Source organism: Mycteria americana, chromosome 3 (assembly GCF_035582795.1).
Source record: "Mycteria americana isolate JAX WOST 10 ecotype Jacksonville Zoo and Gardens chromosome 3, USCA_MyAme_1.0, whole genome shotgun sequence".
Classification (NCBI taxonomy): Eukaryota; Metazoa; Chordata; class Aves; order Ciconiiformes; family Ciconiidae; genus Mycteria; species Mycteria americana.
The window spans coordinates 7,194,005-7,206,813 of record NC_134367.1 but is presented as its reverse complement, the minus strand read 5'-3'; the positions used below and the strand labels follow the sequence as shown (position 1 = coordinate 7,206,813).

Genomic DNA, 12,809 nt, shown 5'->3' with positions numbered 1-12,809 from the left:
AGGAGTTGGGAGGGGACACAGCTGGGACAGCTGACCCCAGCTGACCAAAGGGCTATTCCATCCCATATGGCGTCATGCTCAGCATGTAAAGCTGGGGAAGAAGAAGGAAGGGGGGACATTCGGAGTGATGGCGTTTGTCTTCCCAAGTCACCGTTACGCGTGCTGGAGCCCTGCTTTCCTGGAGATGGCTGAACACCCGCCTGCCCATGGGAAGGAGTGAATGAATTCCTTGTTTTGCTTTGCTTGCGTGCGCGGCTTTTGCTTTCCCTATTAAACTGTCTTTATCTCAACCCACGAGTGTTCTCACTTTTACTCTTCTGATTCTCTCCCCCATCCCACCAGGGGGGAGTGAGCGAGCAGCTGGGGGGGGCTTAGCTGCTGGCTGGGGTTAAACCGTGACACATGGTCTGTCTTGTCCCCTCCTGGGAACAGCAGTCCTCACACCGCCACCCCAGCTCAGGGAGGGAAGCTCTTCTCCAGGCTCATTCCCAGGCTCCCAAAGGCCATTGCTCCCTGCCAGGTTTAGATATGGAGAAAGTATGGGGAGAAAAAGTCCACCAGTGAAAGGAGGAGGAGGCTTCTTGTGGGCTTCAGAAGGGTTTGGAATGAAGCCCATGCTGCTGTAGAGCAAGAACACTGTTTTTTTTTCTTTTTTCTTTCTTTTTTTTTGAGATTTTCTGTCATTCACGAGGGTTCTGTGCTGTTTGTTTTGGTGTGCCACTGAAACCCTCCCTTGTTTCATCTGCCTTCGGGATACCTCCAGAAGGTGACTGTTGGTCAAATAACATTTCTGCAGGAAATCAGGCGTTTCAATGTTCTCTTCAATGGGCAACCAGCAACGTAGAGTCATATAATGCCTCGATTTGGTGCCACCCAGAGGGGTGAGTGCCCTGAGGGCACTCCTAAACCTTGAAGGCCCTGACCAACCTTACCAGGGGCCTCCCCCACCCCTGCCCCAGTCTCCCGGTTGGAGCTCGGATCCACCCTGAAGCCTCATCTCCATTACTGTCTCCTGGAAGGACCTTGGACTTACACTGCAGCCGTTCCAGTCCTGTCTCTCGCCCCACGTCCTGCTCCTCCTGACTCCCTGCGCAGCCCTGGACCTGTTTCCATCGCTTGCCGTGGCTGTTGATGGTTGCTGTGACCAGCAGCCTGCTCTGCCCAGAGAAACTACTCCCACGCCGTTTTCGGGGGGGCGATGGAGGGAGATGCTAAAGCGACACAGGGCAGAGATGGAGCAAAACCATTTCCTTCGCAGCCCCCCACGGCGCTTCCATCCCTAGGGTCCCAGGCGGGTGGGAGGTGGTCACCCCTGGATGGAAGGACAGGCAGCGATACCGCACAGGGCTCCCGTTTTCCATACGCTCAACGCGTGGATGCTCGGCACAAGGATGGATTTGGGGTGGCGGGGCCGGGAGCCTGCGCTGGCAGAGCCCCTGCGGGCATCGCCCCCGGCCCCGCGGCTTCGCACACCCCGGGGGCGGCGGGTCAGCGGGGTGAAGCAGCCGGGGGGCCCGGGCTGACGGGGCGCTGCGTTAAGCCCCGCGGAGGAGCGGGCGGGGGGCTCCGCCGGCGCGGAGAGGCGCGCAGGCCGCTTGGGGAAGGGGCGGGACGCGGCGCTGCGCGGTGCTTGCGCGACCGCGGAGGGAATGGGGGGGGTGGGGGGAGGAGGGCGCTGCATGCGCGGCGCTGCGCGGGGGGGCGCCCTTGCGCGCCGGCTTTGCGCGGCCGGTGACGCCACAAAGGGCGCCCCGCCCCGCCGCGCCGCCCCACGTGCGCGCCGCCCCGCCGCGGCAGTGCGCAGCCGGCGGCCCCGCAGGCAGGTGGGAGCGCGGCGGGCGGCAGGGCCCCCGCCCCGCCCGGCCCCGGCTCCGGCCCCGGCCCCGGCCCCGGCCCGCCGCCATGGGCGCCTGCCCCCCCCGCCGGCCGCCGCCGGCCCCCCGCCCCGCCGCGTGAGGCAGCGCGGCTGGACGGGCAGCGCCTCGCCCGCAGCCCCGCTGCGCTGCGCGGCGGCCCCGGCTCCGGCCCCGGCTCCGGCCCCGGCCGCCACCATGGGGGCCGCCGCGGCGTGCCGGAGCATCGCCGCGTTCGCCGGCTTCCTCACGGTGAGTGTGCGTGCGTGTGTGCGGGGCCGTCCCTGCGCGCTCCGCGGGTGCAGCGGCACCGCCCGCGCAAGATCCGCGTGTCCGCGGGGGGTGGGTGGGGGCTGGGGATGTGCTGCAGTGCGGGGCTGCCCGCCCGCCCCTCCCGCCGTGCTGCCTGCCTGGCGGGGGGTGAGGTAGGCAGGGCTGTGTTTTGGGGGGGTACGCGTGTCTTTGGGTGTCCCGCTGCCCCCGCCTGCGCAGCGCCCGGGGGTGTGCGGTGCTCCCCAGTGCCCGCCCCGGGGTCGCTGCCTGCCCCGGCCCCTGCACCCCCAGCCCCGGCAGCGGACACCGGCTGGGTGCGAGAGCCCCTGCTCCAGCCTCTCCATCCCCGTTCTGCTGCAGGCGGGCAAGGGGCGGCATTCTCCCCGGAGGCTTCATCCAGGGCTGTGCCGCACCTCGAGGTCTGAGTGGATCCTTGCTTCGTCCCCTGCCCTGCTCCCGAAGCTTGGTGCTGGGCTGGGGTCTGTCCATCCATCCATCCATCCATCCATTCCCCCAGCTGCTTTTTTTGCCACCCTTTGGACAGACAGCAAAACTCACCACCGCTAATTGCAGGCAGCTGCCCTGACTTACCCGGGAAATGTTTTCCAGCGGGTTCACCTCCGTGTTTACCTTCCCAGGTAGGACCCTTCCCAATCAGCGCTTTAGGGCTACATCCCGTCTTTTTGGGATAGAGATGGTGATTCGGTGTGTCAGGCACACGCCGCAGCTGCTGCGGCTGGGTTGTGTAACCAAGGAGTGCACTTGCTCTTGAACTCAAGGTGGATCTTAGCAAGCTGGTGCTGGCTCGACAGGAATCCGAGTAAACAAAAAATAATCTGAAGCTGGGAGAGCATTAGCTGGGAAACGGCCTTGTTGCTTTGAAGGGGAAGGGTAACTTTGCACAGCGGCAGAGCAGCCGGGGACCGTGGACGGTGCTGGCTGGGTGCTTCCGAGCGCTGGTTTCCCGCTGGGAGAGGCGAGTGCTGCTGCACGTCTGGAAGATGAGATGCTGATGGGGATCTTGAGATATAGAGCTCCAGCTGGGGTCCTGGAGGTCAGTCGGGAATGGCAAGTATAGAGGGAAGAGGGGGGAAAAAGGGTGATATAAAGGTGTAGAGAAATACAACAGCAATTTTGCAAAATGAAGCTGAGACTCTGAGCACACGTGTACATATATTGCTTGTGCACGCGTGTACTCAAACCTTTGCGTGTGCTGATCGTACGAGCAAACGAGCCGTAAGACACAATTCCCGTTTGCTCATGAGCTGGCAGGATGCTCCTTTGGCCACCGGCCAGGCTTTCTTCATGTCACATCTTCATCTTCAAAATTTTGGGCAACTCCCTTTGGCCCCACAAGGAGTTAATGTCTTTCCAGCCCGACGGAAGTATGTTCAAATCAATAGCTGGTGGGTCTCTTACTGGTGCAGCAGACCTGAATCCACCCGGCCGCTTGGTTTTTGAGCGATAGCCGCTCGGCAGCGGTTGCATAAGGCTGGTGTTGGCCGTGGTTTCCCTTGTTTGGCGTGGGCTTCAGGCACCCGCCGGCTGCCGCAAGGTAATTTCCACCATCTCCCCCAATGCCCTCACCTCGAGCAGGTGCGACATTGCCTTGCTTCGACTCGGGGCTTTCAGGAGCCTGGGGGGTTTCGTCTGCTTGGAGCAAAACTGTGGCTGCCGGGGATGCTTGTGAGCTCTGGTCAGTGCTGGCTGCAGGAATAGCTGCTGGGTTTTCCTTCATGGGGACCAGATGTGCTGGTGCTGCTCTTCTGGCATGCTTGGCTGCCTGCGTTTCACTCTCGAGACGTAGTAAAGGGACTGCTGAGCAGGGTAAGCCCTGGACTCTCAGTTTCACAAACCCCAAACCAGCTGAAATAGCTTGTTGTGTTGCAAGAAGCAGAAACTTGCTTTGCTCTTTGATACTCTCCTCACAGGCAACTTTTTTCGGAGTGAGTAACTTGATCCTTTTTACAGTGAGCGGGGCAGGAGATGGGCTCCTCCTGTCTGCCAAGTTACCATAAAACTTCCAGACCAGTTTATTTGTCTTCCTGGGTTTGTTTTATAATTTTTTTTTTTTCCTCTTTTAATGTCGCAAGCGACTTCCCGGTGCTGGTTGGCGGAGGGTGCAGCTGGTCTTTGGGAAGGGCGGTGGGCTGTGCAGCCCGTCCCCAACCTGTGCCAAGGCATTGCCATGGAGCCAGCTGTCATTTCTACCAAATTCTGCTGGTTTTGCTCGGAAACGGTTCCCAGAGTATCAATTTAGCACTGTCGGTCCTTGCTTGCTTACAGCTCTCTGCTTCTGCTCTTCTCTACCGGGGTCAAGTGCCCTGCGTGTAGCTGGCTTTCATTTTTTTTTTTTTATTTTATTTATTTTTTAGGTTTATCGCTGCCTCCCCGCAGGGCTGGCGGTGGGGCATCACTGCACACAACCCGAGACATTGACTGTCTCGAGGTGTCACCCCGTTTCAGGACACAACTGCCTGTTGATCCACCAACTTTCTGCTGGCACATTGACTCACCGAGTGGGTTTAGGTCCTGAGCGAGCCGCTGTGTTCCCTGCCACATCCCCGTGCGTGTGCCTGGGAAGATTTGTGGCCCCCTAAAAGCTATTTACTGTGCAAATTGCCCATCGGGTCTCTCCTGCAGCATGCAGTTATTTAAGAGGGTGATGGAGTCAGGGCATATGTGATCACTGAGATGCGATCATCACGCTGCATGGTGGTAAGGTGGGTCATGCCCACGTCAGCTGCAGGGTGCTGCTGGCTCGAGGGTTGGTTTGCAGCCGAACGCGAAGGTCCCCGTGTCTGAGCCATCTCCCCAACGTGGGGAGGTGAAAATGAGAGTGGTCCCCAGCCTGATCTGCTTTCCTCCTACCATAAAACCTCCATGTGTTGGGACAGGAGAAGGCGGCTGGGAAGCGCCTTGGCCCGTGCGGTGCAGGGTGTCGATGCTGAGCTGGAGGTGCTCTTTGGGATCGTGGCTGCCCCGTCCTGCTTGACCCTTTTGGCTTCAGTGTCGAGAGCTGCTCCTGCACTGGGCATGGAGAGCAGCACCAAACCTGCTGGAAACCAGATCTGCTCTTTAGTGTTCTCTTGCACCAATTCCTTTTTTCTGTATTTTTTTGTTCCCCTAACACTTTGTTTGGTATTGGAGTAATGAACTGAAATTCAGTGGCTAAGCAGATTCAATTCGAGCTCAATTCATTATTCTGTTGCTTTTGCCATTGAGACTGGGTGTATCAGCCAGAAAGGTCTAGTTTTGCGTGCTGCTCAGACAGTCCTGAGGATGAGGGACCAAACCAGCAGACGCCCCTTTCTATTGAGGATGTCCTCCTGCTCCTGGCCTTCTCTTTCAGAGATCTGAGTGGTGCCAGCCATGAAACCTGAGCAGCTGGATGTTTTTAGGGACCAGAAACACCAATCCAAATAAATAGCAGATGCTGAACGCTGCTTAGCCTTCACCGACTGGGACTTGCTGTTGTCCCTAAGCTTGGAAGTGCATGTGCAGCTGAAGATCTGGAGATGTTCAAAAGCACCGGTGCCATTTTGCTTGAGATAGGATTTTTAAAAAACCCCAGAAACAATCAAAAACCAAACCTGGTGCTGTTACGGTCGTGCGGGTCCTGTTGACCTTAGTTATCCAGATGGATGATGGAAAGATGCTGGAGATGGGAAGAAAAGGGAGAGCAGGACGGGACCCGTGGCACGTGCTTGTAGGTGGGTTGTCCGTGGGTTTCCTGAGGTCTGGCTTGATGCAGAGGGAAAAATCGGGATCCGAGCTGGTGGCACACAGCTCATGGCCAGTGAGGCAGGAGAGCAGCTGCCTGTCCTGCCTCTCCCGACGTCCAGTCCCACTCGGCACTGGCACGGGGAGGAGGATGAGTAACGCAGGTGACCCCCCACGCAACCTTGGGAGACCGGATCCTGCTGTGTCTGGTTTGCTAATTCAGGGTTGCGTCATGAAGATTACGGGCGGCAGGTTTCCTTTGAGCCAGCTAAGCGCTTCGTTAAATCATGTCTTAAGGGAGGGGAAAAATAAAATGCATCCTGTAAGCCTTTGCTGCCTGCCAGGGCAGCCCCGCTTTTTGTTTTAATTTGATGTGCCGTAATTAGCCTGGCCGCTGCAGGATCCTTGTCAACTCCTGTGGGCTTGCCTGCTTCTGCCTGCTCTGTAATTGCTGCTTCAGGAGAAAAAAAAAAAATTAAAAAAAAAAAAAATTGAAGTGTTTTGTATAAATCCCAAGCCGTAAATTATTTAGCAGGTGAAACAGAAATGTGCTGTGTGTTTCCAGGAAGCAAGAGACTGCACCAAAAATGACGCGGCGCGGCTTGCGGCTCTGCTGCGATGTGCCTTCTGCAGAGTCATGTTGTTGGGAGGCTTTTTGGTTTTTTTTTTTCCCCTTCTTCTGAATATATTCTTGCTGGCTGATAGCCCGGAATAGGTAGCAGAGCAAGAGGCAAGGGCATATATAACATAGCCAAGTGATTTATGCGCCTGGCTGTGCAGTTGAAAAGCATTAGGGTCTCTGGTCTTTTTACCTTCAGCGTAGGAAAGCACCTTTGGAAATTCAAGGTAACGTTGGTTTGTTCCTCTCTCTCCCTCCTAACTCCGCCTGCAGCTGTTTGAAAATGTTTTTTCTGTTGCTTTGCATGTTGTATGAGGTTGTGTCAGCCTTTCTTTTGATAGGCCTTTTGTTCTTGGTGTCTTATCTCCGCTGGCATAACTGACATTAAATCCATGGACCAGAGGTCTTCTGGAGGAAGCAGAGGTCCTGCTTGGTAGATGGAGCAAAGGAGTTAAGGGAATAAAGCCCTGGGATTGGAAATAGGTAAACAGATTTGTAGCCATCATCTAGCCAAGCCCAGCTGGGTGCAGTTCAGTGTCTAAAAACTGGAGACCTTTTGCCTGTATCTGATGCAAGGAGTTACAGCAGAGCTCCTCCGAGAGCTTAAAAATATCATCGGGTTTTCTCTCCTGTTGCTGATGCATCTGGTTTAAAGTGGGTTCAGATGTGGTTGAAGGCTCGAAGCAGAACATCTCTTGCGGTCTCACCAAACCCTGCGCTTGCACAGGGTTATAAAAAATGGTGGAAGGGCAGAGGGGCTGAGAAATAGTCCAGTAACGCCTGCTAGCCTGGATTTCATCCCGGTTTGCGTTATTTAGAAAGGTAACTATTTGAACAAGTGCAGATTAATAAATACAGAAGAGGAAAGTTTTACAGGTCAGAGCTGCCACCTGTGTGTGGTTTTTGTCTTCTCGGCAAGCGCCTGGCTCGTGCTGGAGCCTCTCAGCCTTGAAATGCAAAGCTGGTCTGAATTCTCCCGGGGTGGCCAGGTAGCACGTACTGCTGAGACACAATTAGCAGTATTTACTGCCCTGGCAGGGTTGCAGTGTAAATGATGCTTAGTCTCACCGAGAAGCGTGGTGTCAAATTTAAGGAATTATAATTGTAGCTGGCGATGTGTCTGGAGAGCGTGTTGCCGTCTACACCGGTTCTCTTCCACCCCAAGCTCGCTCAGCTCCTTCCCCTGCGTGTAGAAACATCTCTGTGGTCCCGCGGCTCTGGGATGTGCTTCGTGATCCTGTAAGGGATCGCCAGCAGAGAGGGCTCCGGTCGTGCGCTGTTGTTGATTAATACCTCCCATCTGTCTTCCAGCTGCTCATGCTCCTTGGCACCGCTGACGGTCAGTTGAAGCTGACCTCCGAGCAGAATGCCATCAGCCTCTCCCCTGGCAAGTACCGCCACTTCGACCACGCCACCAACAAAGAGCTGATCTGCGACAAATGTCCCGCAGGAACCTATGTGTCTAAACATTGTACGAAGAGTACCTTAAGAGAGTGCAGCCCTTGTCCAGATGGGACCTTTACTAAGCATGAGAACGGCATAGAGCGGTGCCACCCTTGTAGAAAACCCTGTGAACTGCCAATGATTGAGAAAACTCATTGTACTGCCTTGACTGACCGCGAGTGCACTTGCCTGTCTGGTACGTTTCAGACAAACGATACCTGTGTCCCTTACACGGTGTGCCCGGTCGGCTGGGGCGTCCGCAAGAAAGGAACCGAGACAGAAGATGTTAGGTGCAAGCCGTGCCCTCGTGGTACCTTTTCTGATGTGCCTTCTAGCGTGATGAAGTGCAAAACATACACTGACTGCTTTGGGAAAAACATGGTGGTCATCAAGCCAGGGACAAAGGAGAGTGACAATGTCTGTGGTTCTCCAGCGTCTCTTCCGAACACATCTTTGACTTTGTCAAGCACCGAAGCAGGTGAAGAGCCCTATGAAGTTCCACCAACTGCTCATCTTCCCAAAGGTAATGTCCACTGCTGAAACACAGACATGTTTTTGGTCATGAGATTGCTGGCTTGGTCGGTCAAGGCTGGCTTTAGGCTGTAAAAGGGCAGCCTGGTCTAAAGCATGAATGGTGCTTTTGCTTCAAGGCCAGAAGGCAGCTCCAGAGTGATCCGGTTGCCTTCAGTTGTGTTAAACCATGTTTAATAACGTTTTCAGTGAGACTGCAGTCACGATGGGACTCCTGGCTGTCCTACTGTTTGAATTGAAAGGACATCACGTTCCCCAGCCTCTTTTCCCGTCTGCGTGTTGTGCTGGCACATGTCTTTGTGCATTTGTGGCAAACCTGAGCGGAGTGCAGCAGGAAAACCCTGGCAGGAGAGGAGCTTTGCTCCACCAGGTTGCTTCCCTGATGGATTCACTGCTTTCGTGCCCGTGCTTTCCCTGCTGCATTTTGTCCTGTACTGAGCCAGTGTATTGGCTTGAATGGGATCCATTGCCAAAACAGCCCTCCAGGAGCCTAGGCTGTGCCATAAATTTTTTCTTTAACCTCTAAGATTTCGGGGAGAACCAGGTTGAATTCCCCATTGTCTCATTTAATTGAAAATGATATATCATCTCAGTCTTTAGGGAGATGCTTTAGCCATGGCTGGTTGGCAGCGGTGCTGTAGGACCCCATTTGAGGTGGTCCTTAACACTCTCTGGGAAGCAGCCTCCTTACAGTGTCTCAGATGGGCCATTTTAATTAAAAAAAAAATGCAGCTTTCAATGGCCTGAACACCTGAGTTGGTAAATACAATAGCAGGGAGGTGTTGACAGTGGTAGGCTCCCAGGGCTTCTCCTTTGTTAGATCTCAGAGCTTGATAGGATCTTGGTGTGTCATTGGGAGAGGATGGGAGGGTGTTCCCTGAACTTTGAAATCAACTGTAGACAATTGGGTAAAAGTTAAAGCATTTTCCCTGTTTGTACCGTGGTCAGAGTGTTTTGGGTAAGCAAGTCAGAGGCACAATCAGGTTACAGGTGGTTACACCCGCTCTCTGGCTCAATTGGGATGAGACATCTTCAAAAGCCGAGTTTCCAAAGTAAGCTCTAGTTTTTGCCACAAAACCCCTTCCTCTTCTCACCAGGCTTTGGTCATGCAGCTGGCTGGGACCTGAGAGCTGTTGGTTGATAAGAAAACTCAATAAAGATGAAAAGTAGCTCTTAGGGGGGAGGTTGAGTTGCTTCTGCTGCTTCAGAAACCCGTTTTGTAGTTGATGCATCCACAGTTGCTTGCAGTGCTAATAAAAAAGTTTGTACTTCCTTAACAAAACCCAGTAGAGAGATACTAAGCCTCCAAATTTTCATGTGTTTCTAGCCCAGTTACCACGTTTTCCACATTCAGAATGAAACCCATGTTCATAAACCTAAGAAACCTCAAAGTTGTAGGTTTTCTGAGAAGTACTGAATGTACTTCTCAGATTGGGACAAACACAGATTGACAACATGCCTTTAATCACTTGGGTTTTTTTTTAAAAAACTGCCACTAGCCTTAACCGACAAGGGTCAATTGTATCTTGAACCTACCTCTGTAACCGTACCCATCTGTTCCCAGAGCCAAACCTCAGCTTCACCTCTTCCCTTTCTTGCTGCCTGGCGTTGGGTTTCTGTCTGCTGGCCAAGCAGATGCTCAGGCAGGTCCTAGACTGTGACTTGATGCCGTGTAGTGTCTCTGATGCTGTGACACTGAACTCTCCTCTCCTTTTGCAGGTTTGAACTCTTCAGTTCCCAATTTTGTTCCCTCTCCTGCGCCACGCACGTCCAGTGGCACGGTGGAGCCAGCGGGCTCCTATAACGAAACCTCGGCCAACGAGACGGATGGTGCCGGTGGGACCCTCGCAGGCTCCGGCACTGCCGGCCAGGCACAGAGCTACCGGCACAAGCAGACCAGCCAAGGGCTGGAGAAGCAGTCGTCGCTGGAGATGGCGGGGGGCGAGAAGTCCAGTGTCCCATACAGGCCCCCCCGGCGAGGTTCGCAGAATGTCCACCAGCACTTCGACATCAACGAACACTTGCCATGGATGATCGTCCTCTTCCTGCTGCTGGTCCTGGTGGTTATCGTCGTCTGCAGTGTCAGGAAGAGCTCACGGACTCTGAAGAAGGGACCCAGGCAAGATCCCAGTGCCATTGTGGAAAAAGCTATTATGAAAAAGTCTACCACCCCCACGCAGAACAGGGAGAAGTGGATTTATTACTGCAACGGGCACGGTGAGCAGTAGCGACCGGGAGCTGTAGGGGGTAATGTCCTCTGTGCCATCCCATGCGGTACTTGGGAGGGGCCGCCCCCATGTCCAGTGACCAATTGCTTTTCTGACTTGATGGGTCTTATAGCAAAGACAAAGCCCATATACTGGTTCCTGAGATGTTTCTTCATCCTTGGCTTCTCCCCATCCCTGTTCCCATGGTGTGTCCCTGCTCCTGAAGGAAGAGTTAATGGTGGAAATGTCACCTGCTTGTCCCAGCTCCTCTCCTCCTTCCCACCCATCCTTGATAGAAGGATCTTGAATGAAGGCTCCTTCCACCTCCCCCCCTCCTTTTCCACTTTTCTTCTGTTTCATTCTCTCCTTATTTTCTTTGTGACTCAGACATGGTTGTCTTTCGTGTCATCCTTTTTCCCTCACCCTGTCTGTTTGTGGAAGGCTGAGTCATCCCCACCTCTTGGCAGCGCCTCAGTTTCAGGTTCTTAGCCCTAAATCCCGACTGCTGGCTTGTGTCCCCAGCCCTTTGCCCATGCTGGAGCCAGGAAGGTTGTCCTTAAAGGCTGTGTCGTGGAGGCATACAGCTCCATGAGTGTCGTGAGGTCTTCCTGGAGGCTCTGCTTCGTAGTGTTTTCTGTTCTTTTGGTGGGTGACTTGCTGTTAGCTTTTTGATGAGACTTTAAAGATGACTCGTTGTGGTCCTTAAATTGAAATTTGTAAAAATCAATGAAAAATTAATGGTGGCATGAACATGAGCACCGAGCAGCCATGATCTCCCTAGTAGGATGCATGGTTCTTCCTCTGCAAAGCTACGGTGGCAATTTTACCCCCCCCTTATCCTGTGCAGACAGACAGCACTGACGAGTCCTTACTTTGTGTTGAGGTTGCTCAACCTTAAACATCTGTTCGCAATTAACCTTTAGAAAAGCACATTTAACAAGAGGGGGCCAAACAAAGAATGGATTGAAAAAAGATTGCAAGGTTTAAGAGTGATCAGTGCTTGATGAAAGTCATCCTTGAGTGCTTAAGTACAAAGCAAAGAAGGCTTTGGGTAGGACGTCTTCTGTCATGTACTCTCTTCTCCTTCTTGCTGATTAATAGACCTACACTTTGTTTGTCTTCGTTAATGCACTTATAGAACCAGTAAGGTCTTGTTGGAATTAGTTTTGTGCCTTCTCTTTTGTTTGTGCCACTTATCAGTTTCCTTTTAACTCTTGAATTCTTGCGGTGCAGTTTCTTGAGCTATTTTTCCCTTTGCGATAACTTTTCCCAGTAACCCCTGCACTCCATTGTCCCTAAAATCTGTGGTACCCAAAGTGTGGTCCTTGGGGCAACGGTAAGTGACCTGCAACGGGGTTGCAGAACCTTATTAATCATCCTTATTTGTGGGTGCTACCAGAAATACTACATGGCTTTGGCCATGGTTCATTGGCCAGAAGCAGCTGGCTGTGACTAACTTGTAGTAACTTTTTTCCCCGTGACCTTTAATTACCAGTTGGTTGAATTTCTCACTTTCCTGTTTTTTGGAGCAGCGAGTATTGTTATCTCAGAGCAGGGGCTGAATTTGAACAGGCTGGGGAGTGGTCGAGTGCAGGGTCCAGACCAAGTTACTCTGAGCGTGCGCAGCTCTGGTTTCTAACCTGGCGTTTCAGACCCCATGCCGAAATGCCCGCGCTGCAGCTGCCCCTTCTCCTGGAGGCCACGTTAGAGCTGCCTTTGTGGGCAGCGCTGTGCATTTGTTCACCAAGCATGATTCGGGGTAAAGAAACCGTGCAGGTAAGAGAAGGTGATATGTGGTGAGCAACGAGGCTATGTTAGCCCATTTAGGTATAACCCCACCTCCCAGACCTTGTCATCCTTTGGGGGACAGCAGCATTCATGGGTCATCCTGTGCTTCCCAAGATGAGTTGTTCTGGTCTTCTCTGTCATTCTTTAACAGCTGAATTCAGCTAGCGCATCAAATTCACAAGATATTTGCTAAGTTTTCCCCTTGTCTTGGGAAATAAGCTGGATGTAACGGCAAAAACCACACTTAGCTGATAAACTGGCCCAGTATTTGATCAAGCTGCTCAGGTCTGGAAGTGAATTGCCCTGTTACGCTGGGCGGTTTTGCACATCCCTCCCAGTCGTTCTTGCAATAGTCGTGCTGGTTCTGTGTTG

The 12,809-nt window shown here is 53.4% G+C and overlaps 1 protein-coding gene across 2 annotated transcripts in view; it reads left to right on the top strand.

Annotated features, from left to right (window-relative positions):
• The first annotated feature begins 1,756 nt into the window (after positions 1 to 1,756).
• The window catches only part of TNFRSF21 (TNF receptor superfamily member 21), a 35,053-nt gene continuing 24,000 nt past the window's right edge, over positions 1,757 to 12,809 (top strand). The window contains exons 1-3 of one of the 2 annotated variants that reach the window (XM_075497761.1): positions 1,757 to 2,105; positions 7,780 to 8,434; positions 10,162 to 10,659. In XM_075497761.1, the coding sequence (XP_075353876.1) occupies positions 2,052 to 2,105; positions 7,780 to 8,434; positions 10,162 to 10,659 (1,207 nt within the window). In that variant the 5' untranslated portion in view covers positions 1,757 to 2,051. The remainder of the gene's footprint in view (positions 2,106 to 7,779; positions 8,435 to 10,161; positions 10,660 to 12,809) is intronic. The other variant, XM_075497759.1, reaches the window with a different exon arrangement.